Source organism: Cnephaeus nilssonii (genome assembly GCF_951640355.1).
Source record: "Cnephaeus nilssonii genome assembly, chromosome: 12".
Taxonomy (NCBI): domain Eukaryota; kingdom Metazoa; phylum Chordata; class Mammalia; order Chiroptera; family Vespertilionidae; genus Cnephaeus; species Cnephaeus nilssonii.
Window position 1 is genome coordinate 61,935,238 of NC_137083.1, and position 26,354 is coordinate 61,961,591.

The 26,354-nt window shown below is 45.1% G+C and overlaps 2 protein-coding genes across 6 annotated transcripts in view; both read right to left on the reverse strand.

Moving 5' to 3' along the window:
- STRIP2 (striatin interacting protein 2) overlaps positions 1-11,765 on the reverse strand; it is a 50,080-nt gene extending 38,315 nt beyond the window's left edge. The window contains exons 1-5 of the mRNA XM_079785638.1: positions 11,612-11,765; positions 7,002-7,071; positions 3,111-3,185; positions 1,716-1,850; positions 276-396 (exon numbers count right to left, since the gene is read on the reverse strand). Coding sequence (XP_079641764.1) covers positions 276-396; positions 1,716-1,850; positions 3,111-3,185; positions 7,002-7,071; positions 11,612-11,740 — 530 coding nt within the window. The 5' untranslated portion in view covers positions 11,741-11,765. The remainder of the gene's footprint in view (positions 1-275; positions 397-1,715; positions 1,851-3,110; positions 3,186-7,001; positions 7,072-11,611) is intronic.
- A 3,557-nt stretch (positions 11,766-15,322) lies between these two features.
- The window catches only part of AHCYL2 (adenosylhomocysteinase like 2), a 178,188-nt gene continuing 167,156 nt past the window's right edge, over positions 15,323-26,354 (reverse strand). For all 5 annotated transcript variants that reach the window (XM_079786223.1, XM_079786222.1, XM_079786226.1 and 2 more), the window contains exons 13-17: positions 21,705-21,803; positions 20,248-20,316; positions 20,047-20,125; positions 18,620-18,740; positions 15,323-18,230 (exon numbers count right to left, since the gene is read on the reverse strand). In XM_079786223.1, coding sequence (XP_079642349.1) covers positions 18,224-18,230; positions 18,620-18,740; positions 20,047-20,125; positions 20,248-20,316; positions 21,705-21,803 — 375 coding nt within the window. In that variant the 3' untranslated portion in view covers positions 15,323-18,223. The remainder of the gene's footprint in view (positions 18,231-18,619; positions 18,741-20,046; positions 20,126-20,247; positions 20,317-21,704; positions 21,804-26,354) is intronic.

Genomic DNA, 26,354 nt, shown 5'->3' on the forward strand with positions numbered 1-26,354 from the left:
ATAAAAAGGCAACCCACCCAAGATGGGCCTCTGAAGCCCAGGATTGAAGCTCTAAGTGGGGCAGAAGCAGCTGATGAGCCCGACCTGGGGGAGGAGAACAGAATATCAGAGAATATGGCTGAAAGGAGGGGAACTGTCAGTGTAAGCTTTGGACCAACATGTGAAGAGACCCAGCTCCACACAGGGGTCTCTATGGTAAGGGACCCAGCATAGGACATGAAGCAGCCTTCAAGGAAGGGGGTTGTCTCAGCCAGCACTGCCCTAAGGCTTCTTACTCGATTTCCATGTGGAGTAGCTCCAGGAAGGCTGAGAAGGTCCCCATCTGGTAGAGCAGGAAGCAGTTGTATCTGGACCAGTGTAGCACATCGACCTCTGAATCACATTCCCCAAAGGTGCCTAAAGGACCAGATAGTGCCACAGGGGTTGAGGGGGAGGGACTATCCCAGTTCTTTCCACTCTGCCCCATGATTTTAGGACCATCTTTCAACATCCTGTCCAATAATTTGGCTGACAAGTGTAGGGCAAGGGCCCCCCAGAACGTCCCAGACTGAGGCAGGGGAGAGGAAAGGCAGACTCCAGAGTTAGGTCCAAGGTGCTCATCAATGGCCGATCGTAAGTTTGAGTTCTCTGAGAAGTAGATCCAGAGCTAAAAATTCAACTACAAGCATTTTATTTAGGTGATCCCAGGAAACATCAGCAGGTAAGGGAGAGAAGGCAGCTAAGAGCTCAATCCCAGGTGGGGAGAAGCTCTGGGAAACAGTATAAAACACACAACTCAAAAATCATCTTACTCAAGAAGGGTGAGGTAGTCAGGCTACTCACTCACTATCTCCTGTCAGTCACTGAGGAGTGCTGCTGGACCAGGGAGCACATGAATTCCCAGCACTCCTGGCTTCCCTATGTGGGCTGCAGTGAAAGCCCTCAGGCAAAAAGGTGAAGGGAGAGGCACCTGGGAGTTGGTCACAGTACCAGACCCAATAGATATGGTTGGGCATTTGTATGCTATAGTCTTCCCTTCCCCTTATTAATGTCCACTCTCTTTCCTCTCCATGTATGACTTTTGTAGTTTTTAGCTTGCAAGTAGTTAGTTCTTCCAACAGTCCTCTTATTTATAATTTCAGGGTTAATTTTACTATTCCAATTAGGCAATCTTATTTCTCTTTCCAACACCTGGTAATAGTTCTTTTCTGGAAAACTTTCCTCAATCTTATTGAGTTCTGACCATCTCCAAATTACTCACAGCATCCACTCCTGCTGCTATTTTTGTCTTGAACCTGCTAAGTCCCAACAAGAAACTACGCAGAGGGTCCATCCGTGCATCTGTGGCACACCCTGCCTTCCCTCCCTGTCAGGGCCAGGTCACAGATGACAAAAGAAGCCTCCGTGCTCAGCTGGTAGTACTTTGTCAGCTCTGGCCATACTGACACTCTTGCTGGTCTCCAGATACGATTATAGCCCAGGTTAAGGAAAAGAGAAGCCATGAGAAATCCTGATATGCCTGGTAAGATAAAGGTTGATTCCAAGGGATCCAGAACAGTACCTACTACCATCTCATCTCTTCATAAGCATCAGGTTACTCCTAGCATGTGACAAGATCTGTCCTTAAAAGGCAGGGACCTTGCTTTTCCAGCATGACTTGCCCTATCCTACTCCCGATAACACCATTTTTATCCCTAGTCGCCACCCCTCTAAAGTTGGCGAAGGTGGTCACTCACCTTGGGCCAGGTAGAGAACAGCTCGGGCCACCTTCAGTCGCCGCTCTCTACTGACCACCTCCAGGCGGTCCAGGAGTCCCATCACGTAGGCCTTCTGGGCATCTTCCTCCAACTCCAGCCACTCCTTGCCCTGTACTGGGGACAGGCCATAGAGATCCAGTGTCAACTACTGCCTTCCCTTCCTGGAAAAGCTCCTGACAGCATAGCACCTCTGATCTCAGCTCCCTAGAAATTCTTCTCTTCAAAAGCTTTCCTTATTTGGCTGAGAAAAAATAAGGGATGGGGAAAGTAAATGACCCCAAAAGTTCTTGCCTGAAACCACTCTGCTGCCTCATCTTCTTGCACATCCCCTCCATCCTCCACACACAGCTTATACTGTTCTATCTCTCTGTCTTTCTTCAAAGTGTTCCCTCTGTATTCCTACATATGCAATTCCTATTCATCATTACAGATCAAATACAAAATTACTTCTTTCCCACAAATGCTCCAAGAAGAAGTTCTATCCTTAAAGATACTTTTTACTTCTCTTTTGCACTTACCAGTTCATCTTGGCCTGAGCTAGTTTTGTGATATACACATCTCCCTTTTGCTATCTAACTATAATCGCTTTGAAGACACTGCAAATTCACCTTCACCCCTGCCTCCTGCATCTCTGGCACGGGAACAGGGTACTCACCACACACTTGTTGAGTTGAAAATTGAATTGCCACTGACCAAATAAGGGAACGGAGGTCTGAGAGAATCAGTGTGGACACATGAAATTATTATTAGACTAGAGGCCCATTGCACGAATTTGTGCATGGGTAGGGTCCAGCCAGCCCAGGGGGAGGGTTTGAAGGGGTTTGAGGAGGGGACATGGTAGATTGGCTGGCCGGCCCAGTCCCTGATCAGGGTGGGGGGGCCAATCGGGGACAGGGCTGGCAGGGGGTAGGGGCCGCGGGCAGTTGGCTGGCCCCACCCCCTGGTCGACTCCTGGTTGAACTCCCACCCGAGGGGACAATTTGCATATTAGCCTTTTATTATATAGGATGCTATTGACAGTGCAGCAGAGTTGGAAGCAAGGGCTGAACATTAAAGTTAAGGACTAGGCTAAGCACAGGGTTCTACCAGGCAGCAGGGCACCAGCCCAGACCCACCTCCCCATCCCTCTGCCCTCTTGGCCCTTTACATCAGGGAAGGGAACTCAGCTCAGGCTTCTCTTGCTTCCACTCCAGGGCCTCTCCACCTGAGATATAGGAAACTCTGTCCCATAAGCAAGAAGGGATAGCGAAGTTATACGGTTAGGGAGCGGATGAAGAAGGATCATACTTTGTTTTAGGTATTTTTCTAGATCAGGCGGAGATATCATGAAGGAAAAAAAAAAAAGTAGGTCTCTGAATAAGGGTCTGGGATCACCTTGAGTCTTGAAATCTTCTTCAAAGCACCTCCTGTTCGTGGTGAATTCCAGGTTCTCAGTGTAGCTATACAATTCTGTGCCAGGAAAGATAGGACAGAGTCACAAACATTTAGTAGACCCTTACCGAAGGGGTCTGGAGTAGAGAGGGTAGCACGAAAGAGCTAAAGCTTCCAGTACATTCCTGTGTCCAATTCAACCCAGAGTCAGCTTCCTCCTTTTTGGAGCAGTTAAAAATAGCCACTTGTGTCCCTGGGTGATTAAACCATCAAACCTGTCCTCCTCCTGCCAGCTGGCTGACACAGCAGAGAAGGCAGGCTTCAACATTTGGTGAGGGCCAGGAGGAGGGTTGGAGCTGAGAGGGCTTAATGTTATCACTCCTGTTTCTTAGGGCTGCAACCCCTTCTGGTTGTCAACCCAGACTGGGATTACCCAGTCTCTAGGAAAGAGGAGGGCACTACAACTCCTGAAATTTAGAGGCCAGGGTGAGGGCTGAAGAATATGCATTAGATGGCTTTTTGGGGTTGGAGCCAACTCATTCTCTCCCTGCTAAGTTTCCTCGAAGGTATAGAAGTTTAGGTTCCTGCTTACAGCCACCTGGGCAGAGACCACGTAGAGCAGCTATGGTTGCCAAAGGGCAGCCTGTGCCCAGGAAAATCTAACTTTGCTAACAGTAGTCTCTCAATACAAAACACTTATAAGAAATATAAATGCCCTTTCCCCCTACACACACACACACACACACACACACACACACACACACACCCGTCCGAAAATTATACCAGTACCCTCATCTTACAGAGGATGAAGAACTGAAGTTGAAAAATCAATAGGTGATAAAACAGGTTTCCTCAAAACCCTGTTCCCTAAATGAGACCCTTGCTGGAAATTTAATTAGATCACAAAACAAGAGAAATTCACTTATGTTCCAGCCAGTTGTCTAATGGTTGAGAAACACTTTGTCTTGGAACCAGAGATTAAAAAAAAAAAAAAAATTAGAGAAAGGAAGAGGGATTGGGGGCAGAGAGAGAGAGAGAAAGAGAGAGAGAGAGAGAGAGAGATTGATTGGTTGCTTCCTGCATGTGTCCCAACCAGGGATTGGAACCGGCAACTTGGGTATGTGCCCTGACCAGAAATCAAACTCCGCCACCTTTTGGTATATGGGAAGATGCTCCAATCAACTGAACCAGGCTGGGAGCCAGGGCTTTTGAGTCCTGAGTTCCAGAATCCTGGAGTGACCAGAAGCAAGTCCCATCTCTGAATCTTAAATTCTTCAGTCATTATTGGATTGTGTGTGTGTGTGTGTGTGTGTGTGTGTATTTAAGAGTAGAGCACAAACCTAATCAGAAAAGGGAGCAGTTTCTTATATACTAAACTTTTTTGTTTTTATTTTTAAATTTTAGATCCTGAACTTTCATATACAGATAAATATAGAATACATATCATCTACCCAGATTAAACAAATATTAACACTTGTCATATTTGCTTTAGACATCTAAAGTTCCCTCTTCCTCTCCAGTCTATTTTATTTCCCTCTCTCGATGTAACCACCATAATGAAATCGGTGTGTATGCTTCACATGCCTATTTTTATTCTTTTATTACCTATGTATGTGCCTGTAAACACATGATACTGTTCTGCTTTAAAAGTTTTTATCCAAGTAGTATCTATCATATAGTATAAATTACTTTTTCTTTTTTTTAAATTACTTTATTGATTAAGGTATCACATATTTGTCATCAACCCCCTCCCCCCGTTCCCTTCCCAAACCCCCCCCCACACATGCCTCCCCTCCCCCTGTTGTCCGTGATCACTGGTTAGGCTCATATGCATAAATTACTTTTTCTTAGAAACCTTTTTTACTATGTGTCTTTCAATAGTTCTTTATATGAAAAACAGCATGATGAACACATCCATTCACTTTATGGATACTGCTCTCAAACAAATGTGCAACTGCACTGCCTAGAAACACCTTTTAGACTCATGTTTATGCAGTTTGATGAATGCATAAATTATTTTGTCATTGTTTCTTCCCCCCCAACATTGTTTTTAATATTTATTAAAACTGAAACATATTGATATAGATTGATTATTTTAATGGCTATTTATTGATATACTACAGTTTATCCATTCTCCTACTAAGTTGTTTTCCATTTTCCACAATGGCCGCAATAAACATCTTTGTACATGTTTTCTTATGCCCAAGTGTTTTGAAAAAGTGTACATCTAGATCACTGGGTCATAATATGTATAGGTTTTCAACTTTGCTAGATATGACCAAACTGCTTTCCAATTTTATTATACTATCCTCCCTCATGCCAAGCAGTGTATAAAAGTACTCATTTCTCTGCGCCCTCACCAACCCTAGGCTTTTAAATTTTGCAATTTGATGAATGCAAAATAATATGGGATTATTTTAATTTGCTTTTCCCCATTACTAATGTAGTTGAACATTTTTTTAAAAATTATGATTGATTTCAGAGAGGAAGGAAGGAGAGGGAGAGATAGAAACATCAATGATGAGAGAGAATCATTGATCGACTGCCTTCTGCATGCCCCCTACTGGATCGAGCCCACAACCCGGGCATGTGCCCTTGACTGGAATCAAACCCGGGACCCTTCAGTCTGCAGGTTGACACTCTATCCACTGAGCCAAACCGGCTAGGGCTAGTTGAACATCTTTTCATATATTTATTGACTGTAGGGTTTTCTATTCTATAAATTCCTATTCACATTCTTTGACCATTTCACCACATCTCTTCTCTCTCTCTCTCCCTCCCTCCCTCCTTACACACACACACACACACACACACACACACACACACACACACACTATGTATTCTAATTTTTTGTTGGTAATTAAACTTACCTATTTCAAAATTTATTCCCTGTGCTTATTCACAAGAACTTTAAAACTGTTTGTCTCTTTTCTTTGAAAAAAATCATATCTCAAAGTATCACTTCCACGTGATGGAATATTTAACTTTCACACCATCTCCACCCAAAGCTCATTTATTAATAACTGGCCTTCACAGCACGTGTAACATGGAGGCCCCTAATGTGAGGACATCATGTTTAGCCTAAGCCAGTGGTCAGCAAACTGCGGCTCGCAAGCCACATGCGGCTCTTTGTCCCCTTGAGTTTTTAGCAAAGGCCAGCTTAGGAGTACCCTAATTAAGTTAATAACAATGTACCTACCTATATAGTTTAAGTTTAAAAAATTTGGCTCTCAAAATAAATTTCAATCGTTGTACTGTTGATATTTGGCTCTGTTGACTAATGAGTTTGCCGACCACTGGCCTAAGCTAAAAACCCAGAGAGAAGCAGCCCAGCACTGAAAGGAGAATGGGATCACACAGCTCCACTCAGACAGCTAACGGTGATATGGCCAGCCTTGCTCAGCTGGCCAGTTGTCTATAGAGTTTTTCTTCAGCCATTGCTGAGATTTATTTAAGGGGCAGGTGTTGAGGGAAGGTAGCAAGATGGAGGTAGAAGAGAAAAGGAGAGAGAGCGAATGGAATAGAGAAGGAGAGGGTGGCAGAAAGAAGGGGACATGCAAAGATACAGGTGAATATGGGAAGAGAAAGAGAGGAGAAACAGGAGAAGGTGGAGAGAAAACAGATTTGAGAGTGCACCAAAAAAGAATAAAGAGTGTAAGCAGAAAAGAGTGACAGAATGAAAGAATGGAGTGTACCATAGCCACAGGAGAATTCAGACAGAAATGTGAACAAAGAGATATTTACCCTGAAGGGTGGCGAGAAGAGGGAATGTGGAGAACAGCCTTTGTTCTATAGCCACTTGTTGAGAACAGACAAGCTGCCAAGGGAGATGACAAGCCCCTTCCTCTCCCTCTTGGCCACCTTCCACTCTCTACAGACCCATCTACCTCATACCTGACAACTCTGCTGCATGCCCATCTGCATCTCCATACTCAAATTCCAGAGTGGGGCAGTCCACAGAGCCCTGTAATGGAGAAATCTTTGCGGTAACTTGGGGAAAGGGTTGACAAAAGGAGATTATACCCTAATTTCATCCTCTTCCCCTCTTGGAGGCCAAGGTTAAATCAGGGAGGCAGCTAGAAGAGTTCCATCTGTGCCTTTCATCTAGGAGGTAACCTTTTACAAGCCAAAATTTTTATTTAAAAATTTTTTTTCTTTATTGATTAAGGTATTACCTGTGTCCTTATCCCCCACATTGCCTCCCTTACCCCCCACCCCCCACTCATGCCCTCACGCCCCTAATGTCTGTGTCCATTGGTTAGGCTTATATGCATGCATACAAGTCTTTTGGTTGATCTCTCCCCCTTAACCCCACCCTCCCCTACCTTCCCTCTGAGGTTTGACAGTCTGGGCTATGCTTCTCTGTCTCTGGATCTGTTTTTGTTCATCAGTTTATATTGTTCATTATATTCCACAAATGAGTGAGATCATGTGATATTTATCTTTCTCTGACTGGCTTATTTTGCTTAGCATAATGCTCTCCAGTTCCATCCATGCTTTTGCAAATGGTAAGAATTCCTTCTTTTTTACCACAGCGTAGTATTCCATTGTGTAGATGTACCACAGTTTTTTAATCTACTCATCTGCTGATGGGCACTTAGGCTGTTTCCAAATTTTAACTATGGTAAATTGTGCTGCTATGAACATAGGGGTGCATATATCCTTTCTGATTGGTGTTTCTAGTTTCTTGGGATATATTCCTAGAAGTGGGATCACTGGGTCAAATGGGAGTTCCATTTTTAGTTTTTTGAGGAAACTCCATACTGTTCTCCACAGTGGCTGCATCAGTCTGCATTTCCATAAGCAGTTTTAAGCCAAAATTGAGGCTCAGTGCTGGGAGGGGCTGAAGATTCCTATGTAGAATCAGAAACTCTGGGTAATGGGCCAGGATTGTGAACAGATATGAAAGCTATAATCTGTGCCCATATCTGATCTACATAAACACAGACCAGAAGAGCATCTAGCTGATCCCCAGAAAAACGCGATGGACAAAAACAAGAGGTGAACTGTATTCTAACTGCAACTCTGTCATTAACCCACTATATGATTTGGGGCAAATATCATTCTATGGATCATAATTCCTCATCTGTAAAAAGAGGTCCTTCAGCCCTAATGTTCCAAACTTTAGGACTGTCAAATGAGGTAGCATTTCTACTCCAATTTGTATTAAAGACTAGATCTCCTATGATGGTCTATGTATAAATTATCCTATATAATAAAACCCTAATATGCAAATAAATCGAACTGCAGAATGACTGGTTGCTATGACTCGCACTGACCATCAGGGGGCAGACGCTCAACGCAGGAGCTGCACCTGTGGTCAGTGCGCTCCTACAGGGGGAGCACCGCTCAGCCAGAAGCCGGGCTGATGGTGAGTGCAGCGGCAGTGGCAGGAGCCTCTCCTGCCTCCGTGGCAGCACTAAGGACCCCTCGGGGGATGTCCGACTGCCGGCTTAGGCCCACTCTCCCTTAGGCCAGCAGTTGGACATTCCCTGAGAGGTCCCATACTGCGAGAGGGCGTAGGCTGGGCTGAGGACACCCTCCCCACCCCCCAGTGCACCGGGTCTCTAGTTTTAATATAATCCCCTAACCTCTTTAAGCACTTTGGGGTATTTCCTACCAGTATGTATTAATCTATCCGAGTTTTTAAAATTTTGAATCTCAGGTCTGTGGCATACTGTCACATATTATGTGATCTTGAACAAATTACTTAACCTCTCAGTGTGGTGTAAGGAAATATATTTAGTCTTTGCCCCACCTCCCTCCCCTTTCTGGCACCGAACTCCTAAAACCTCTGGAATTTCCTGAGTGATGGGAGTGTCTGATATTTATAAGGGGCCTTGTCAACCATACTTGTGTTTAAGCTAATGAGGTGACTCACAGGAACCCAAAGAGTTTCAAAGGAGGGGCTGGCCCTACCTCAAGGGAGGGGAGGAGGCTGGAGACTGAATTCAATCACAAGGCCAGTGGTTTAATCAACCATGCCTAGGTAATAAAACTTCATATAAAAACCATGAAACAGTGAGGTTTGGGCACACAATGCCCAAATTTTCCTCATTTTGCCACAAACTCTGTCAAAGACTTTGGGAACCAATTAAACCAGAGGATCTGGCTCAAAGAGGCCAGAGGTGAATCCTTTGGTAAGTTAAGAATCTTTTTATTAAGCAAATGATTATTATCTAACTTTCTTTTTAGGTTGAGAAGTTCATACCTAAAAGCCATTGTGAAAGAGTAGGTCAACAGTGCCCTATAAACAGTGACATGTACATAGGAGACGCTCTTGACTTAAGCCAAATAATTGTCTTTCAGCAATTCTTTAGCACCCCTAGAGAGGAAAGAAAACCATCTCTCCTGAGGACTAGCTTACACAGGAAAGCAAGAGGAGGGAAGGAAAAGCCCACGGTCATCTGAGTCTGGCACCCGGGTGTTGTAGTGATACCGACAAGCAGAAGCAGCTCTCCTGCTGCAGTGGAAGGTAGAGGAAAGCTAATCTCTCCAGCCAGCCTTTTGGCAGGCAGTGAGCCCAGATAGAGAGGATCACTGCAGTTGTTCATTTCCAAGCATGACAAGTGCAGCTGCCGGCAGTCAGGAGGTAAACTGCAGTGCAGGTGGAAAGCTCTGAGTCTCGGGATGCTGAGCTCACTGGGGTACTGAACTCACCGGCAAAGGTAAAGTAGTATCAGAGCCTTTTCCTAAAGGAAGACTTGATAGGTAGGGACAAGGCTTCCGGCGTCGGAAGGAGTTTTAATTCCCTCAAAGAACATATCACTCTGAAATTATGTTATTTATTAGCATATTGTCTGTCTCGCCACTCCCACTGGAATATTAGCTTCAAAGAGCAAAGATGTTATCTTGTTCACGGCTGTATCCCTAGCACCTAAGTTAGTGCTGGGCATATAGAATGACTATTCCCTCCCCCCAAAATATACCACATTTGAGTAAGAAAAATGTCTCTAATGGGGAAGGAAGCAAAGGGTGCCCTAAAAGGCCAGATTGGTACTGAGGCGGCGGAGGGGGGGGGGAGGGGGGGGGAGATGATGTGGTGGATAGAACCCTGCCTGATCTAGCAAGGCAGGAGGGCGGAACTATATGCCTCTGAAAGTGGTGTGATTTGGGGCCAGTCTTTTCACCTCTTCTACTTCTCTCTTTAAAAAAATGGGATGGTTTTCCTACTCTGTATCAAGATGGAAAGCATACATGAAATCCCTTTGGAAATGGTGAGATAGCATTCAAATGGCACACCCTGGACTTGGATGCTTAAGACCCGGCACTCAGAACCAGCTCTGCCCCTTGATGTGGGGGTGTACAGTACTGCTAAGAGCTGCTCTGAACTGACCCATTACATGCAGGGTACCTGCACTGCATTAAACATTTTACATTCAATTATCTCACTTTGGCTTTATTACAACCTCCCAAGGCACATAAGCGTTAACCTCATTTTACAGATGAAGAAACTGGAGCTCCTAGAGGTTTGGCAATTTGCCAAACGTCAACACAGAGAATAAATGGCGGGGCCTGGGATTCAAAACCTGGTCTGCCTGACTCCAAAGCTTGGGACTCCCGGCCTCTAAGCCAGAGATGTACTAGCAGGATCGTGGGCAAGTTACTTCTGTCTCTTTCACGTCTGGGAAACCAAGGGCTAACCCGGGTGATCGCTACAGACCCTCGCACACCTGACATCCCAGTCTGTTCTCCTGGTCCCGCTCAGACCCAGTTCTACTCGGGGCTGGTTGATGGAGACTGGCTGGAGGAGGGCGGGGGGGGGGGGGCGGGGGGGCAGTGATATGAGCCAATCCTTTCATCCTCCTGGCTAGGGGGTTATTTATTTATTATTTTCCAGAAGAGGAAGCGACCCAAACATTCATACTCCTACGTGTGGGTTTGGATCCTGGGACAGTCCCATCCACTCACTCCTGCACTGGCCCCGCCTGAATCCTGTCTCATTAACCCTTCCAGGTAGCGGTCCCGAGGTCGGTGGAGCCTGCCACCCTCACGGGGGCGTGGGAAGGGGGAGGGCAGAAGGCCCGCGGCACAGCTGGACCGGCTCGGGGAGCCCGGATGGCGGGCAGCGCCCCCAGCCCGCTCCTCTGCCCTGCGGCGGCGGCGGCGGCGGCGGCGCTCCGGCCTCCCACCCCTCACGCAGGTCCTCCACCGCCGCGCGCCCGTTTGCTCCTCTGGCAATGGGAGTACGAATTCCCACCTCCAGGGGCTGCAGCCACGAGTGAGATAAATGTTTGAAAAGTACCTGGTACGCTCGAGATCGCGCCACACCTCCGGGAGCGGAGGCCAGAGGGCTCGCAAGCCCCGACCTGCTCGCGGCAGGAGAGGGGAGGAGAGGGGTCCGGCGCTGCAGAGCTCAGAGTCCAGACTGCGGCGCACCCGCAGGCGCCCGCTCTCAGGGGGGACTCGGGGCGCGGGAGGGGAACCGGGCCACCGCCCCTCAGCCGCCGCTTCCCGCCCGCGGGCACCTCCCGGCCCCAACAGAAGCTCTCCGGGCTCCTCACCTCTGACTCCCGCCGCTGGCTTCGGAACACTTCCCGGCCCTTGGGCGACGCCTGCTTCCCTTTGCCGCCGCCGTTGCCGTTGCCATTGGCGGGCGGGCTCCCGGCCCCCGGGGCCACCAGGTCCTCCATGCGGCTCGGGTCAGGGGCTCCGCTCAGCTGCTCAGCGCTCTCTGCCCGAGGCGACCCCGCCGCCGCGCGCCGCCGGCACGGCCCCGCCCCCTGAACAGCTATTGGCTGCGGCCGCTTTCCGCAGCCCCGCCCCGCGGCGCAATTGGCTGTTCGACCCCTTGGAGCGGGACTTGGAGGGGGGCTCTTTCAAGGGAACAGCCCCCGTCTTTTTTCCCTGTCCTGCGGCGCCGCCGGTAGCGGTGGGCTCCTGGGTGGGCTCCCAGCTCTACCTCCCGAATTGTGGGCCTGAGCTCAAGGCGGCTATCCCTTTGCTTCTCTCTCGGTGTCCCTCAGCACTCACCTCCTCCCAAAGAGCGACCTTTTCGGGGAGCTCGATTCTTCTCCTCCCGCTCCACCGCAGCTGCTTCCCCGTGACCGCAGACCTCTGCCCCCAACTGCACGCGTCCCAAATCCCGCTTCCATCGCAGGGAAGGGATGGCACCGCCAGGTGGCCAGGGACACCGCAGGCAACGAGGGACTCGCCCTCTCTGAAGCTCAGAGTGAGGACTTAGCTGGGAGACTGGGGGTTCACAGGTGAGGTGGGGCGTTTTCGCTTCACTGAAATTGCGGGTGCCTCTCAGGGCTGCTCTTGGTCATCCGCCTTCCTCTGCAGAAGTGGGCACCTTCCTCACGTTGTGATCTAGGGAGTTAAAAGGGAATGGGAGAGCAAGCGCTCCGCCCCACCCTCACCCCGAGTCTTTTGCTTCATTCTTCTAAGATCCTTCCTGGGGGCAAAGGAGGCTGCGTGGCTTGCCCACCCTGGAATTTATCTAAAAAGCAGTAAACGTTTTGGCAGTCTGGGTTGGTAACAGTAGCCCCAAGGAAGCAGCCTGAGGAGAATGGGTGTGATTGGTGACCTGCCACTCTTTCCAGGCATTGCACCAGGGACCTTTCAGGTATATCACACCTCTCGCTGACAGGTTGTTTTCATGAATCCAATATCACTGGCGAGGAAGTCGGGACCCACAGAGATGAATTACTCCTTGCAGGTCTCAAGGCATCATATTCTATCTTGTTTCAGTGCCTTAAATGTGCTGTTCTCTCTCTGGAGGAACTTGCTGTTCTTCCTTACAGATTCTATTTAGTCATCACCTCCTCCTCCTCCAGGAAGCCTTCCTTTTGACCCTCCTCAATCCTTTCAGGCGGTGTTGGTGTCAAGCCAAGTCAGCCTGGGTCCAAAATCCTTCTATTTTCCACTATATCCCACAGGGAAGGGCCTGAAGAAGTTACTCCCCCGTTTACTTCTTAGGGACAATTCTGTTCCTTTCTTAACCCTATCTTTCTTTCACATTTTCCTCTGCTAGTTAGTAGGTGATAGGTCAGGCAGAGTTGAGAGAGGGAGCGGTCCTTGGAGCATTCCGAGTTCCTTTTTCTCCCTGGTCCCCAACATCTTATTGCACCCTCTCACCATTTTCCCTTTCCTTTCTTATCCCCACCTCTCACCCTCCATCTACAACCTGGATAAAAGCTCGAGAGAAGAGCCAAGTTTAATTCATTTTTGTATGCCTCATTTATGTATTGTTAACACAGGGCTTATGTACTATTGACTGAAAAATTATTTGTTGTGGGGGCTGTCCTGTGCATTGTAGGATGTTTAGCAGAATCCCAGGCCTCTCCTCACTAGATGCCAATAGTTCCCTCCCCCGAGGATGACAACCAAGTCTCCAGATATTGCAAAATGTCCCCAGAGGGGCAATATCTTCTGGGGTTGAGACTCACTGGTTCAGCAGAATTGAATTCATATGAATTTCCAAGAAAGTCCCTGGCTCAAGGCTGAAACTATTTGATTTTGGAATTCTTCTCAGGGTATAATTTGTTAAACTCTTAAGGACTCATACTCTGCTTTAAAATTCACAACCTACGCCTAGCTCATCACTGCTTCAGTGTGGTAAACCTGCCACAGCACAGCCCATTAGCGTTTCTTAATAAAAGAATCAATTATTCTACCTTCCCTCTTCCCAATACCTCTCCTCCTAAACAGTCAGAGCTCTAAGACTGACAGGCCCAGAACTTCATGTTCTCTTTTGTGAGCCTAGTCAGTCAGCAGGATCCCCTACGGTGGTGGCAGGCAGGAGTGGCCGCTTTTGAGGCTTGTTCCTTTCCAGCCTGTCACTAGGGCAAAGATGGCAAAGTGACCTTCAGTTGAAAGTAGGATTGAGGACTGCTCTCAAGACCCCTCTGTAAAGCTTTTTGTTGAGTCTAGAGCTCCACCTGGCTTCACTTTCAGAGAAGGGTTTTGAAAAATCGGTATTGTGGAGTTTGCAAAGAATCAACATGAGGATAGACCTCAATCCATTATCTTTTTCACAACTAGTGGAATGGAAGACATCGATGTATTATAGGTCCAGGCTTTCAGAGTTTGTCATAAGGAGGAAGCTATCTGGAAACAACTCCTGGAAGAAGTAACAAGAAACCAGATTAACTGAAAACTTTGAAACTTTGTAAGTCATGGAATTGGCACACACTCCCTCTCTTTTAGTTTGTCAACAATGAAGTGGCAGCTATCATTACCATTAACCACAGAGGTGACCATAAATATACCTGGGAGATAATTAGGGGCTGGTCTATAAGTTTTTCCATCTTTGCAGAGATGGCTCCCATGCTGAGTTATTTTTAAACTTCCAAAAATTCAGGTTTCCTGAGGCCTTTGGTAGAGAGAGGGCTGGAGGTATAAATAGGTATATTACAAGGACCAAATATACCCTTCCCCATATAAGTACTCCACTATAATCCATGGAGGTCAGATATATGATTAAATAGGTAACACCTTACATGGAGAAAGTTTAAAAATAAGATGCAGGAAGTCTTAAAATACCTATTTTTAAGGGTATCAGGCAGCCAAGGTAAAGTAGTAGAAAAAGAATAGAATACCCTCCTCTCTCAAAAGTCATGTGTGGGTGTAATGAGAAAACATCTTGCATTCAGAATGTAGAACTAGTTTAGGTTACCAACTAAAGAAGCTGGCTACCAGAAGCTGCTCAGAAATGGCTACTCTATAGGTAGTTGAGGAAGAACAGGAAGTTAGACTCATCCTCTGGTTACTGATTTAGTCGGGCAAAACCTGACTTAGAGATAAATCTCTGCCAGATTAATTTCTTTCTTCCCTTTGGTTGTATGTTGTCAGGTCCTGGATGTCAGGATTGTTTGGTCCTAAACCCTTCTGTGCTCTCCAGCTAAGGGTAGTGGGCTTGGGGAGTTTATAATGACACTTTAATTTCTCTGCCTTAAGCCTACACTTCTCAACTCCCAGTTCTGAGAAAGCAGTATATTTATACATGCAACGGAGGGATGGGGTGGGGGAATATTAATTAGTAGAATGACCTATCATGGAATAGGGTTTCAAGGCTAAGGCCATTTAACATGCCTATTGATAACTGCTTCAGTTTTTCACATCCTTGCCCTACAGCAAGCTCTTTAGCCTGTTGCCCAGAAACCTCTCTCATCTCTGTATTAGTTCACAGAAGCAAAGAATACTCTCAAGACAGGAATCCATTTAAGAATATTTTATTTATCTTTTCAGATTACATGTTCATTATTGCTGATCTAATACAATCACTTAGACATAAAGATTTCTAATAGCCTCTTCAGAAATGGTGATCCTTAGAGGTTTTATTTCCTTTCAGTTAGATGACAATGAGAACTAGATGGTTATTTATATATATATATATATGTATGTATATATAGTTTAGAACTTGTCCATATATGATTTGCTGGTGTTGCCTATTTTCTTTCAATAATTTTCCTTAATTAAAAAAAGCTTAATGCAACAATGCATTCGAATTTCTTTTTTAAAACTGTGACAAAGTTAATTTTGAAAAAACCATAGGAGCAGCAATTTTAGATCTGTTCAGAGAAAAGCCAAGCAGCAAAAAAGCTTTGCAGGAGTATATGGCCATGGGAGCCGTGCTCATATGGGAGGATAGGATGAGGAGGTAGGAGGGCAGAGGGAGTGGACCAAATAAGTTTCTTTAAAAAAAAGAAGAGAGAAAGAAAACAATTTTTTCATTAAGAAGACAAAAAAGACCTTGAAAAGTAGCACAAATTCATCATAGGGAAAATGGTAAGTATTCCCACAGGCCAGGGCCACATATAGAGATAATTAGTTTTCTTTCCCACGCTTCCAGATACCTAGGATGCGTCTAGGTGAGAGCTTGAGGGAAGAAGACACATTTGCTCTGATTCCAAGAGTAGAGGAAATAATGACCAAATTCCAACTAAGGGAGAACCCAAATTCTCAGGAGGCCTGTGCCTCCTTCTTCTCAATGATTGACAACACAGGATCCCCAGAGAGAAAGGAGAACAAGTCATCTGGAACTCAGAGGCAAATACCTCATTCTGGGCAGCAAAACTAGCAACGTAACCTAGAAGCCCAGTGTGGCTCCTTTTTCATTTGGAAGGGCATGTTCTGTCAGGATCAGCACAAAGAAAGCTCCATAGAGAGCCAGGCTTTGCTGAGAAACAGCAGGTTATGACTTTTGGCCTAAGAACATAATAGGCTAGAGTTTAGATATCTGCCTAAGGAATTTTCTCTAGATATAAGATAAAGTACGAAAATCTGAATCTTTTGCAAAAGGGATCCAATTAATTAATACAAAAATCAGAACTGGGTAAGCAAGTGAAAAAATTAAATAGCCTTGTGGAATTTTCAGCATTTATGATCTTCTTCATGAAAGAATATAGCCATGTATGTGGTTTTTTTCCAGTACTTGCTAAGACATACGGCCTTTGAGTAATCAGACTGTATGGGTTGAGCCTATATGGTATTTAATGAAGCAAACAGTCATTTACCTAAGGTCCTCCTCCCTGCCTCCAAAAGGAAGATCACTTCCAGAGGGTATATAGGAAGAGCAGGGTAAGTTGGAGAAGGTGGAGGTTGGGGAGGAGAATTAGAGTGGGAAGGTTACAGTGACCCTGGATAGTCTGGTGTTTTCTTGAGTCACCTTGGTCTTGACTCTTAGAGGCAGACCAGGATAGAAAAAAGCAAAACAGGAAAACTAAACAAACCTGAGAGTCTAATTAGGGTTGGAAGGGGGGAAGGGGACTCACTTCATTCAAGATTTGTAGGGCCCCTCTAGACTTTAACTCTTAGAACCAATCTGGTTCCATTGGAACCCTAAGACCAATAGGTCTGTCTCCAAAAGGAATCAAACTCTTAGGTGGGACATAAAATTTCAGGCTGCTCACATTACTAATTGTTTGTAATGTTGGAGTTACTCAAGAAATGACAGGCCCATAAGATGGAAAAGGCCAGAACGTAATAAGATATCCCAACAGAGAAGAAATACCAGACTAAATTACAGAAACATTAGATTTCAGTTTCATCAACAGCTGAATGTCTGATGAAATTCAACCTAAACAAACTGACTTTGATCATCTGGACACAGTTTACAGTGTCATCTCTATACAGTTAGTCAGTTATGCTGCAAAGATCTTCCCAGGAGACAAATAAATACATTCTGCTTCTTTAGGGTGTCAAGCTGTGGGCCTGAAAGACCTGTCCCATTTCCAAAGCCATACACTCCAAATCCCTTGGAAAGTATGCCTTTCCCTGCTCAGTTTCAGAAGCAGTTTTAGGCAATAAAAGGAAGTTTCAGGAAGCAATGTTTCACATTGCTGAGACAGTGTCAATTTGGAGAGAGCTTCCTGGGAAACTATCCAGTTAAATGACAAGGAAGTACAACCATGGGCCCCAGTAGGGCTGCCTCCCACTTCCTGAGCAGAGAGAGGGTAGCTGGGTTAGAAAGATGGCTAAACATATGTCTGACAAATATCAGAGATGCTGAGGAAATAATGGAAGCACATTCCTCTTGGAACCAGAAAGCGTTAAAATGGACATAAGTACTTGAGAAGAAAGGAGTTCCACGTGAAGGAGACTTCCAGTAAGCATAGGCATAGCTGAGTTCTTGGTGCAGCTTGCCAAAGCCCTAACAATCCTTTCCAACCATTTTATAAAGAAGGCAGTGACAATGATGATGGCTGGGAACCCAGGCCATGTTAATACAGTGGCTTCCAAAAAGCCTTATCTGGGGACAAACCAAAGCTGAGAAAAGCAGCTGTTGAAAATGTATCCCAGAAAACCCCAGGAAACAAGGAGTCCGGAATCCCGGGACTAACTCCTGAGCCTGAACAAGAGAAGAATGACCACTGCTAAGGCTTCCGTCAATGGGGAATAATGCAAAGGCTGCACTGGGAATGGTTGCCCATTTCTTTCCTTCCTCAGCCTGTCCTCTGCGGCTCTCACAGCCCTCGGGGCAGTAACCACTCTGGGCCAAGGCGACAGGCACAGGATTCTAGATTTTAATAAATAAATAATCTAACATATAGGGTGAGCACGGCGGGCAGCTGATTAGAGAAGCAGCTTGCTGGGTTCCTTCCTGTATAGGAGTGGAGAAAAGGCTTGGAGTTCTATTCCTTAAAACTTCTTCTGGCTTGAGTTACAGGAACTTAATACCTGGAGGGAAAAAGAAAGATGAGACTGTGATGTTATCAGCTTGTGGGGATGCTGGGACATGAAGAGCCTGCTTAGAGGTGTACTAGGGAGGCAGGGACTTTTCTGGAGTGTATGGTGAGGGTAGATAATTGTGGTACTTTTTCACATCAGTAAAAAAAGCCAGTATTTCTTTATAAAGAGGTAAAAATCATATCAAGAAGATGAAATGAATAAAGGCAAATTCAGGGAAGGAAACACTAATGTCTTGAGAAAGCCTCAAAGAGTCTTTTGGGGGTGGCAGTGAGGGAGGGTGGGTTTATTTTTCTGAGTCCATGTAAATATGGTGATGATGCAAAGACCAATTTGGTCTTCACTACCCAGGCTTCCGTTTTCTAGGGAACCCAAGGCACCTGTAGTAATTAGGCTTGAAGGGCCCATTCTTGTTGAGTCCCAGATACTTGGCCTGCTCATCTGTCAGCTCTGTCAGGTGGGCATCAAAGGTGGGCAGGTGTAGGCTGGCCACATACTCATCTGGAACAGACCACAGAAGCCCTGGTATAAGCATTCATGCCTCTTGTCTGGCTGTTCTCTCCATGTTAGGCCTTAAAAAGTTGAAAGACACCTTCTAATTCTTGGAGCTGAATGAAAAACGCTTAACTTTTGCTCACTGGCCCTTAGTTCTAAGGAATGGTTGCTTGAACTTTGAACCCATAAACTTTTCAAAGCCATTACCTTTCTTCCTTACAAGCTGCTTTGGTCTTGAACCTTTCCTTCTCCTTGGGGAGAAATGAAAGAAATAGGCCTTTGGGTCTAAAAGAAAGGATGGGCTAGTGGGAGGACTAAAAAATGGGAAGCTCCAACTTTAGTTCTGCCTCAAACTCTATACCTTGAGTCACTCAGAAAAAACTAACATCTGGTAAATCTGAAAGGAATGATACTACACTGTTTGTCTTACTTTCAGTACGTTTAGTTCTCTTATGATTTGTTTACATTCCCTTTCCTAAATGCATATTACTTATTCAAAATTTTATGTCATTTCCTATGTATTTGTTTGGTCTCCCTAACTTCACTTCATATTCAGAATATGGACTGCTCTATTTCTTTTATATCCTTCCAAAGTGTCTACTCAAGGAAAACATGTCAACTTCTAACAGCTGCTTTGCATTTAGAGCTAAAGCAAAACGAAACTAGAAGCTGACTTATTACCCGATCTTTGTGTCAGGAGCTTATAAATACACTGTTTCAGTTCAGGTGCTTGAGGCAGGTTCTTTAAAAATTTAAGACAGTTTAATGTTTCTCTTATACAAAACACCCACATAACTAAACTCGTCATAGAAGCTATTCAGAAGCTTTCTTTTGGCCTGAAACAATGGGTTAAGAGTTAAAAGGCGTAGTATGAAGGTCCTCCTGGTCTGAGAGAGTTTGGTAGGGGCTGCCTAGAACTGGAATAAGTCAGATGTTGCAAGGTAGGAGATGATTCCTCTCTCTTGGGGAAAATCTTTTTCTTCTTTGAGATTCTTACATACAAGATACTTGATGAGAGAAAACCCTTACAATGCACAGGCAGGTAAACAAAATCACAGCAAAGTGTCATGACTTTACTGGAGCAACCCATGTGGAACATGGGATCAATCAGCTGAGGATGGAACCTAGGAATTCTAGCTCCTACTTTACATGATAAACATATCTCTCTCTCTCTCTCTCTCTCTCTCTCTCTCGCTCTCGCTCTCGCTCTCGCTCTTTCCTGTCCTTAAGAAACATAATGCTCCCAAACTTCAGTTAACCTCTGATTCTGAACTACTTTGGTAAGGATGGGGATGGAAGAGCACATACTTACCCATTTTCTTGGGCAACAGGTAGACATCCTGCTTATAGCGACCCTCAGGAGCATTGTAAAGCTCTATCAAGGCCAGAGCCTAGAAAAACAGAGAGATGGAAGCTGATGTGCCATTCACAGCCATCCACCCCATATCAAGTAAAACCCTGATGGTCTCAGGATCCTCTCCAGACCACTGCTTTCCCACTCTGGAGGCCTTACCTGAGTAGTAGCAGTAATTGAGAGCACAAATGTAGGCACTGTAGAGCAGCTTAGGTTCAGCAGGCGGCCCTGGAGAGCAAGGATTATGACACAAACTGGTTAGGACCAAGTCTCCATGGAGCCTTTGAGAGGTGAGGGAAGAGCATGCCTGCAGTTTCCAAATACTTCCCAATAACATTGCTGGGCAAAAAGCAGGTGTTCAATAAATAGAAATTAATTGATTGACATTTAAATGAAACCATAAAAAGTTCTGGAGAATTTGATGAAGGTAGCAGATAAAAGATCTCTGGGATTATGTAAAAAAGATGGTCACAGATACTGAGTCTTAGGCCAGCCTTTCAATTTCCTACTTTCTACAGCAGAATATTCTCCTTTGAAAGACTGTCCTAACCAATGATGTAGTCAAATCCAGGGGAAACTCTCCAGATTGAGAGGAAAGACTTTTTATTTTTGGATTTAGGAAGCTGTGATGATTTTTGTGTTCTTTCTCAGTTTGGTTCCCCTAAATTCAAGGGCTACCTTGTATTTTGAGTGGATGATTCAGAGACTAGAAGAGCTAGAAACTGTCCCCAATGCCATCCTTTCCTACTTCATTTCCTAGAAAGCTTGACAACCTTTTTTGCTCAACCACAGGCACCAAAAACAATTGGTGACTTGCTTTTGTCACAAGAATGACTAGATGGACCTTTCAGGGCAACGAGAAATAAGTCACCAGACAGTGGGCTGACATCAAAGCAATTAATAGATATTTAACAACCTGTCCCTCCCCTCCCTATACAATTCCTTTCTTGTAAATAAATAATTTAGTCCCTTTATAGATGCTGTAAAGTATCTGAGAAGGTGAGATAAGGTGAGGAAAGTTAAAGAGAACAGGAAGGATACTCAAACTTAAAAGGCCAATGAAAGTCAAGACAAAGTCTGAGTTAGAAGAAGCCAGGAGAGGGAACTATCAATCATACAACCAGTATACAGCTGGGTACATACTGCATGTCTGGCTCAATTCAGGGGAATGGACACTCAAAAATGGAATCTATCATAAAGACATGACCTACCCGGAGCTTGCCTAAGATAGTCTTAGTTATAGTCAGGAATATCTACTTTGTGCTGACAGATTAAATCATCCCACAACCGACACTATCTCTTTGTAAGAATCACTCAGAGTGGCATGGGTTCTATCCATTAATTTCTTTCACAGTAATAGTCATTATCTGACTCAGCCTGTAGAGTGACATAGAGAGACAGGATAATTGGTGAAAAGTGGGGAACCAAAATAGTTTCTTAATTGCTAAATGAAAATGAAAAGACCTTTCACAGTTAGATGTAAAATCCATTGGTAAAGTAGTTAAGCTGTGCTTAAGAGGAGTTGAAAAGTATGAGAGAACATGAGGAGGAGGAGATCTGAGTATTGCAGTCTCTCCTGTCAGAGCTGAATCTCTCTTACCAGCCTCAGGTCTTACCTCTGCCAGCAATACTATCCTCTTGCCATCAGGCCATATTACATGGTCAACTTGGGACCTTACTCGCTCCCAGGTCAGTTCTGGTGTCCGCAGACTCGCCTGGAATACATACAGCAAGCACACCATCAGCCATGCCAGGTCCCACTTGGTGGACGAAAAGTGTTGAAGGGAGCCATTTCAAATAGCAAGTTGAAAGGAGCAACCAACATGCTAGATAGAGAATACCTGTCCTGGGTTGGTTAGGACTGTTCCATTTCAGGAAATTTAATCTTAGGCCCAGCCAGGGAGGGATCACTCAGGATGTCATTCCACAACATATACAGTACGCCCACTCTCTGCTGAGCACAGTAAAAGGTGCTATGGGAAATACAAAAGAAACCAAAGACGTGGTTTCTGCCTTCAAAAAGCTCTTATTTTGGCTAGGGACACAAAACAATACATATATGATGGGGGGAAAAGCCTTTAAAATACTTACAAAGCAACATGCAAACAAGTGCAAATTAATACAGTGCAAACTGAATACATAAGTGCCAAAGAGACACACAAAAAAGGAGGGTCAGAGCTGAGTGAGATTAGTTAGAGAAGGCTGAACATCCTAAACATAGCATGCTAGGGCCCAAGTTCTGCCCTCATGTCCCAGTGTCCCAGGTTCCACCTTCTGAATGATGGTGGTTCACCCTAAAGTTACAGAAGCTCTGTGACCTCAGTGCACATGTGAAGTAGCCTTTAGAGAAATGCTTAATGATAGAATAAAGCTCCCAATGGGCTCACCCTCCTTCCATTTCTGTATATTGTATATTCCGAGAACAAGAGAAGAAATGTTAAGTTTATTAACAGCAGCAATCAAATAACAGTAATAAGGTTAGACTGAAGACAACTTCCTTCTTCCAAAAGGCAATGCCTAAAACAGAAAGTCCATATTCTAAGAGTACCTATTGGATCATGGTGGTAAAATTGAGGATTTCTGCCAAATAGTAGTTTTCAGACAAAGAGAAACACTTCAGTTACATAATAATCATTTACTGAGTACATACTATATTCTAGACACTGTAGTAAAGGACACTATTATAGGTAAGGCTATGGACTCCTCTACTAGAATGTGAGCTATTTCTGGATAGGGAATGTATCTTTTTACATTTTCAGCCTAGTGGGAAAGATAGACATATAATGATATGTTAGTATATTCAGGATAGTATTAATGGTCTGGGTCCATTTATTAGGTAAATGGGAAATAAATAAATTTCTTGAAATGTCAAGTTCAACCTTTCTAGAGGGCAATTTGGCAGTAGATAACAAAATTTTATATGTACACTAGAGGCCCGGTGCACAATATTCATGCACTGGGGAGGGGGGTTCTGGCCTGCGCCCTCTTGCAGTCTGGGACCTCTTGGGGGTCCTTAGCACTGCCACGGAGGCGGGAGAGGCTCCCGCTATAGCCGCTGCGCTCACCAGCCATGAGCCCGGCTTCTGGCTGAGGGGCACTCCCCTTGTGGGAGCACACTGACAATCAGGGGGCAGCTCCTGCATTGAGCGTCTGCACCATGGTGGTCAATGCGCATTATAGCGACCGGTTGTTCCGCTGTTTGGTCAATTTGCATATTAGCCTTTTATTATATAGGATAAACTTTGACCAATCAATTTCCCTTTGAAGGCTGTATCCTATAGAAACACTTGCTCAATAAAAGTGCCCAAGAATGTTCATCCAGTGTGGTTTCTAAGAGCAAAATCTAAATCAACAAGGAAATGGCTAAGTAAACCAAGATAATTCTACACAATGAAATATTATATAATTGCTTTAAAAAAGAAGTATATCTATATGTGTTAACATGAAAACCATTCATTATTGTTAAGTGAAAAAATCAAGTTGCAGAACAATCCTACCTAATAAAAGAGTAATATGCAAATTGACCACACCTCTGCTACACCCGCAAGCCACGCCCACCAGCCAATCAGAGCGAGTATGCAAATAAACCCAACCAAGATGGCTACGGCCACAGAGAGCAGGAGGGAGGCTTGGGTTTCCCAGGCAATGGAGGAAGCCAAGCTTTCCGCCTGCCCTTGCTGGCCTAAGCCTCCACTCAAGGCTACAAAGTTTCAATTATAGAAGGTAAACAAATCCAAACAGAAATGGCGGCAGCCACAGATCTGGAAAGAGCGGGAGGCTAGGGTTGCCCCCGGCAATGGAAGAAGCAAAGCTTTCCGCACACCCTGGCCAGCCCAGGCCCCCGCTTAAGGCTACAAAGTTTCAATTATAGAAGGATAATAAACTCCAACAGAAATGGCTGCAGCCACGGAGTGAGCAGGAGGCTTGGCTCCGCTCCAGGCTACAAAGTTTCAATTGTAGAAGGTAAATAAATTCCAGATACCAGGGCCTCTGCTTGGGTCTCCAGGGGGCGTGGCCAGCCTGCAAACCAACACAGGCCCCTCGCTCAGGCCGCCCCATGCCCCAAGGGAACCCCCACCCTGATCCAGGACACCCTTCAGGGCAAACCAGCTGGTCCCCACCCGTGCACCAGGCCTCTATCCTATCTAATAAAAGAGTAATATGCAGATTGACCATCACTCCAACACACAATATAGCTGCCCCCATGTGGTCAAAGATCCTGCCCCCATGTGGACACAAGATGGCCAGTAGGGGAGGGCAGGTGGGAGGCACCAGGCCTGCAAGGGAGGGCAGTTGAGAGGGACCAGGCCTGCAAGGGAGGGCAGTTAGAGGTGATCAACCCTGTAGGGGAGGGCAGTTAGGGGTGACCAGGCCGGCAGAGGAGGAAAGTTGGGGGCAAACAGGCTGGCAGGGGAGCAGTTAGGCATCAATCAGGCTGGCAGCGGAGTGGTTAGGGGGTGATCAGGCTGGCAGGCAGAAGCGGTTAGGGGCAATCAAGAAGGCAGGCAGGCGAGCAGTTGGGAGCCAGCAGTCCTGGATTGTGAGAGGGATGTCCGACTGCCCGTTTAGGCCCAATCCCGGTGGGCAGTCGGACATCCCTCGAGGGGTCCCAGATTGGAGAGGGTGCAGGCTGGGCTGAGGGACACTCCCCCCCTCCGTGCATGAATTTCGTGCACCGGGCCTCTAGTATAGTATAATCTCAATTATGTAAATTTTTTATTTCTTACTTTAAGCGTATTTATATTGTTTGAAATGTTAAACTAAGCAAATATTACTTTTTAAAAAGTTTTTTAGCAAATATTACTTTAAAATTAGAATTTTAAAAAGAAATTTTATGAGTACTATAAATAAAGTTAAAAAGAAATTTAAGCAAACATAATTTTGAGATGTTAAGGATAGAAATTAAGTTAGAAATATCACCAAGGAAGGCAATAACAACATAGAGCCAAGAGATACTCCTTGGTGACACTGGTATTTATTGATTGAGATGATGGAACTTTAAAATGGCTATGCTGCAAGCGAAATACCCAAGGATCAGTTTTAAAATGGGGTTTGAAGAGCTCTCCAGGCAACTTCAATAACCTACTTAGGTCTATTTGGCTGCCACGCTCCTCAAGAGAAGGGTTTCCTATGGCTCTAGCACAGCTTTACGAGGATTTCTCTTAAAGACATCCAATTGTCTGTGGATTTACAATCACTAAACAGCCCGCCAGGAAAAAGTTCCCTAATGCAGACTACCTTCCCAAGCTAGGTGTGTGTCCATGTAAATCAGCCAGTTACTATACTTGCACAAACTGGTATTACATGACTAGGAACAGTGCACATCAGTGTTTTTTTTTTTTTTTTCAGGGAAAACAGCCGTGGTTCTTGTTTTGCAAAGCATGGAGTAAACTTTTAAAGCATCTATAATAATAAAAGTGTAATATGCTAGTTAGACTGGACACTGCGAGGGAAGCCCGGGTCCCGGGTCCCTGCCGGCGGCCAGAGGGAAGCCCAGGTCCCAGGTGCCAGAGGGAAGCCAGTGCTGGTAGCCAGGGGAAGGAAGACCTACTCTTGGACTAATTTTGTGCATCGGGCCTCTAGTGTGTACATAATGATTAAACCACTTGAATTATGAAGCTTACAGGCCTTCTATGTGATGCACATGGGTAAGCAGATCTGCTTTCAAGGGAGAGGCAATATGCGAAAGACATGGCCTAAAGACAGCTTAGAGCCCAGCTGGTGTGGTTCAGTGGTTGGTTGTCAACCCATGAACCAAGAGGTCACCAGATCAATTCCTGGTCAGGGCACAGGCCCAGGTTGTGGGCTTGACCCCCAGTAGGAGGCATGCAAGAGGCAGCCAATCGATGTTTCTCTCATCACTGTTTCATCTTTTTATCCCTCTCCCTTCCTCTTTCTCTAAAAAAATCAATAAAAACATAATTAAAAAAAAAAGGCAGCTAAGAGCACAATTCCTATCACAGGTTCCCTACAGCATTAATATTTCTCAGGAAAAAAAATGTAGCTTTTAAATGACCAATTCTTGATGAGCTATTCCTTGTTTAAATGCAGCAGTCGACATCTCAAGGTTAGGTAAAACTATAAATTTCTACTTAAAAAGAAAAACACACCTTAAATTTTGAATATTAAAAATATCTGGATAAAAAACTTACCAACTCATTCTCCTTCGCAGTTGCACTGAGTTGACTTACAGTGATTCTCCTTTCTTTTTCTCACACTCTGCACCCAATCCATTTAGCAAATCCTATTGGTCCTATCTTCACAAT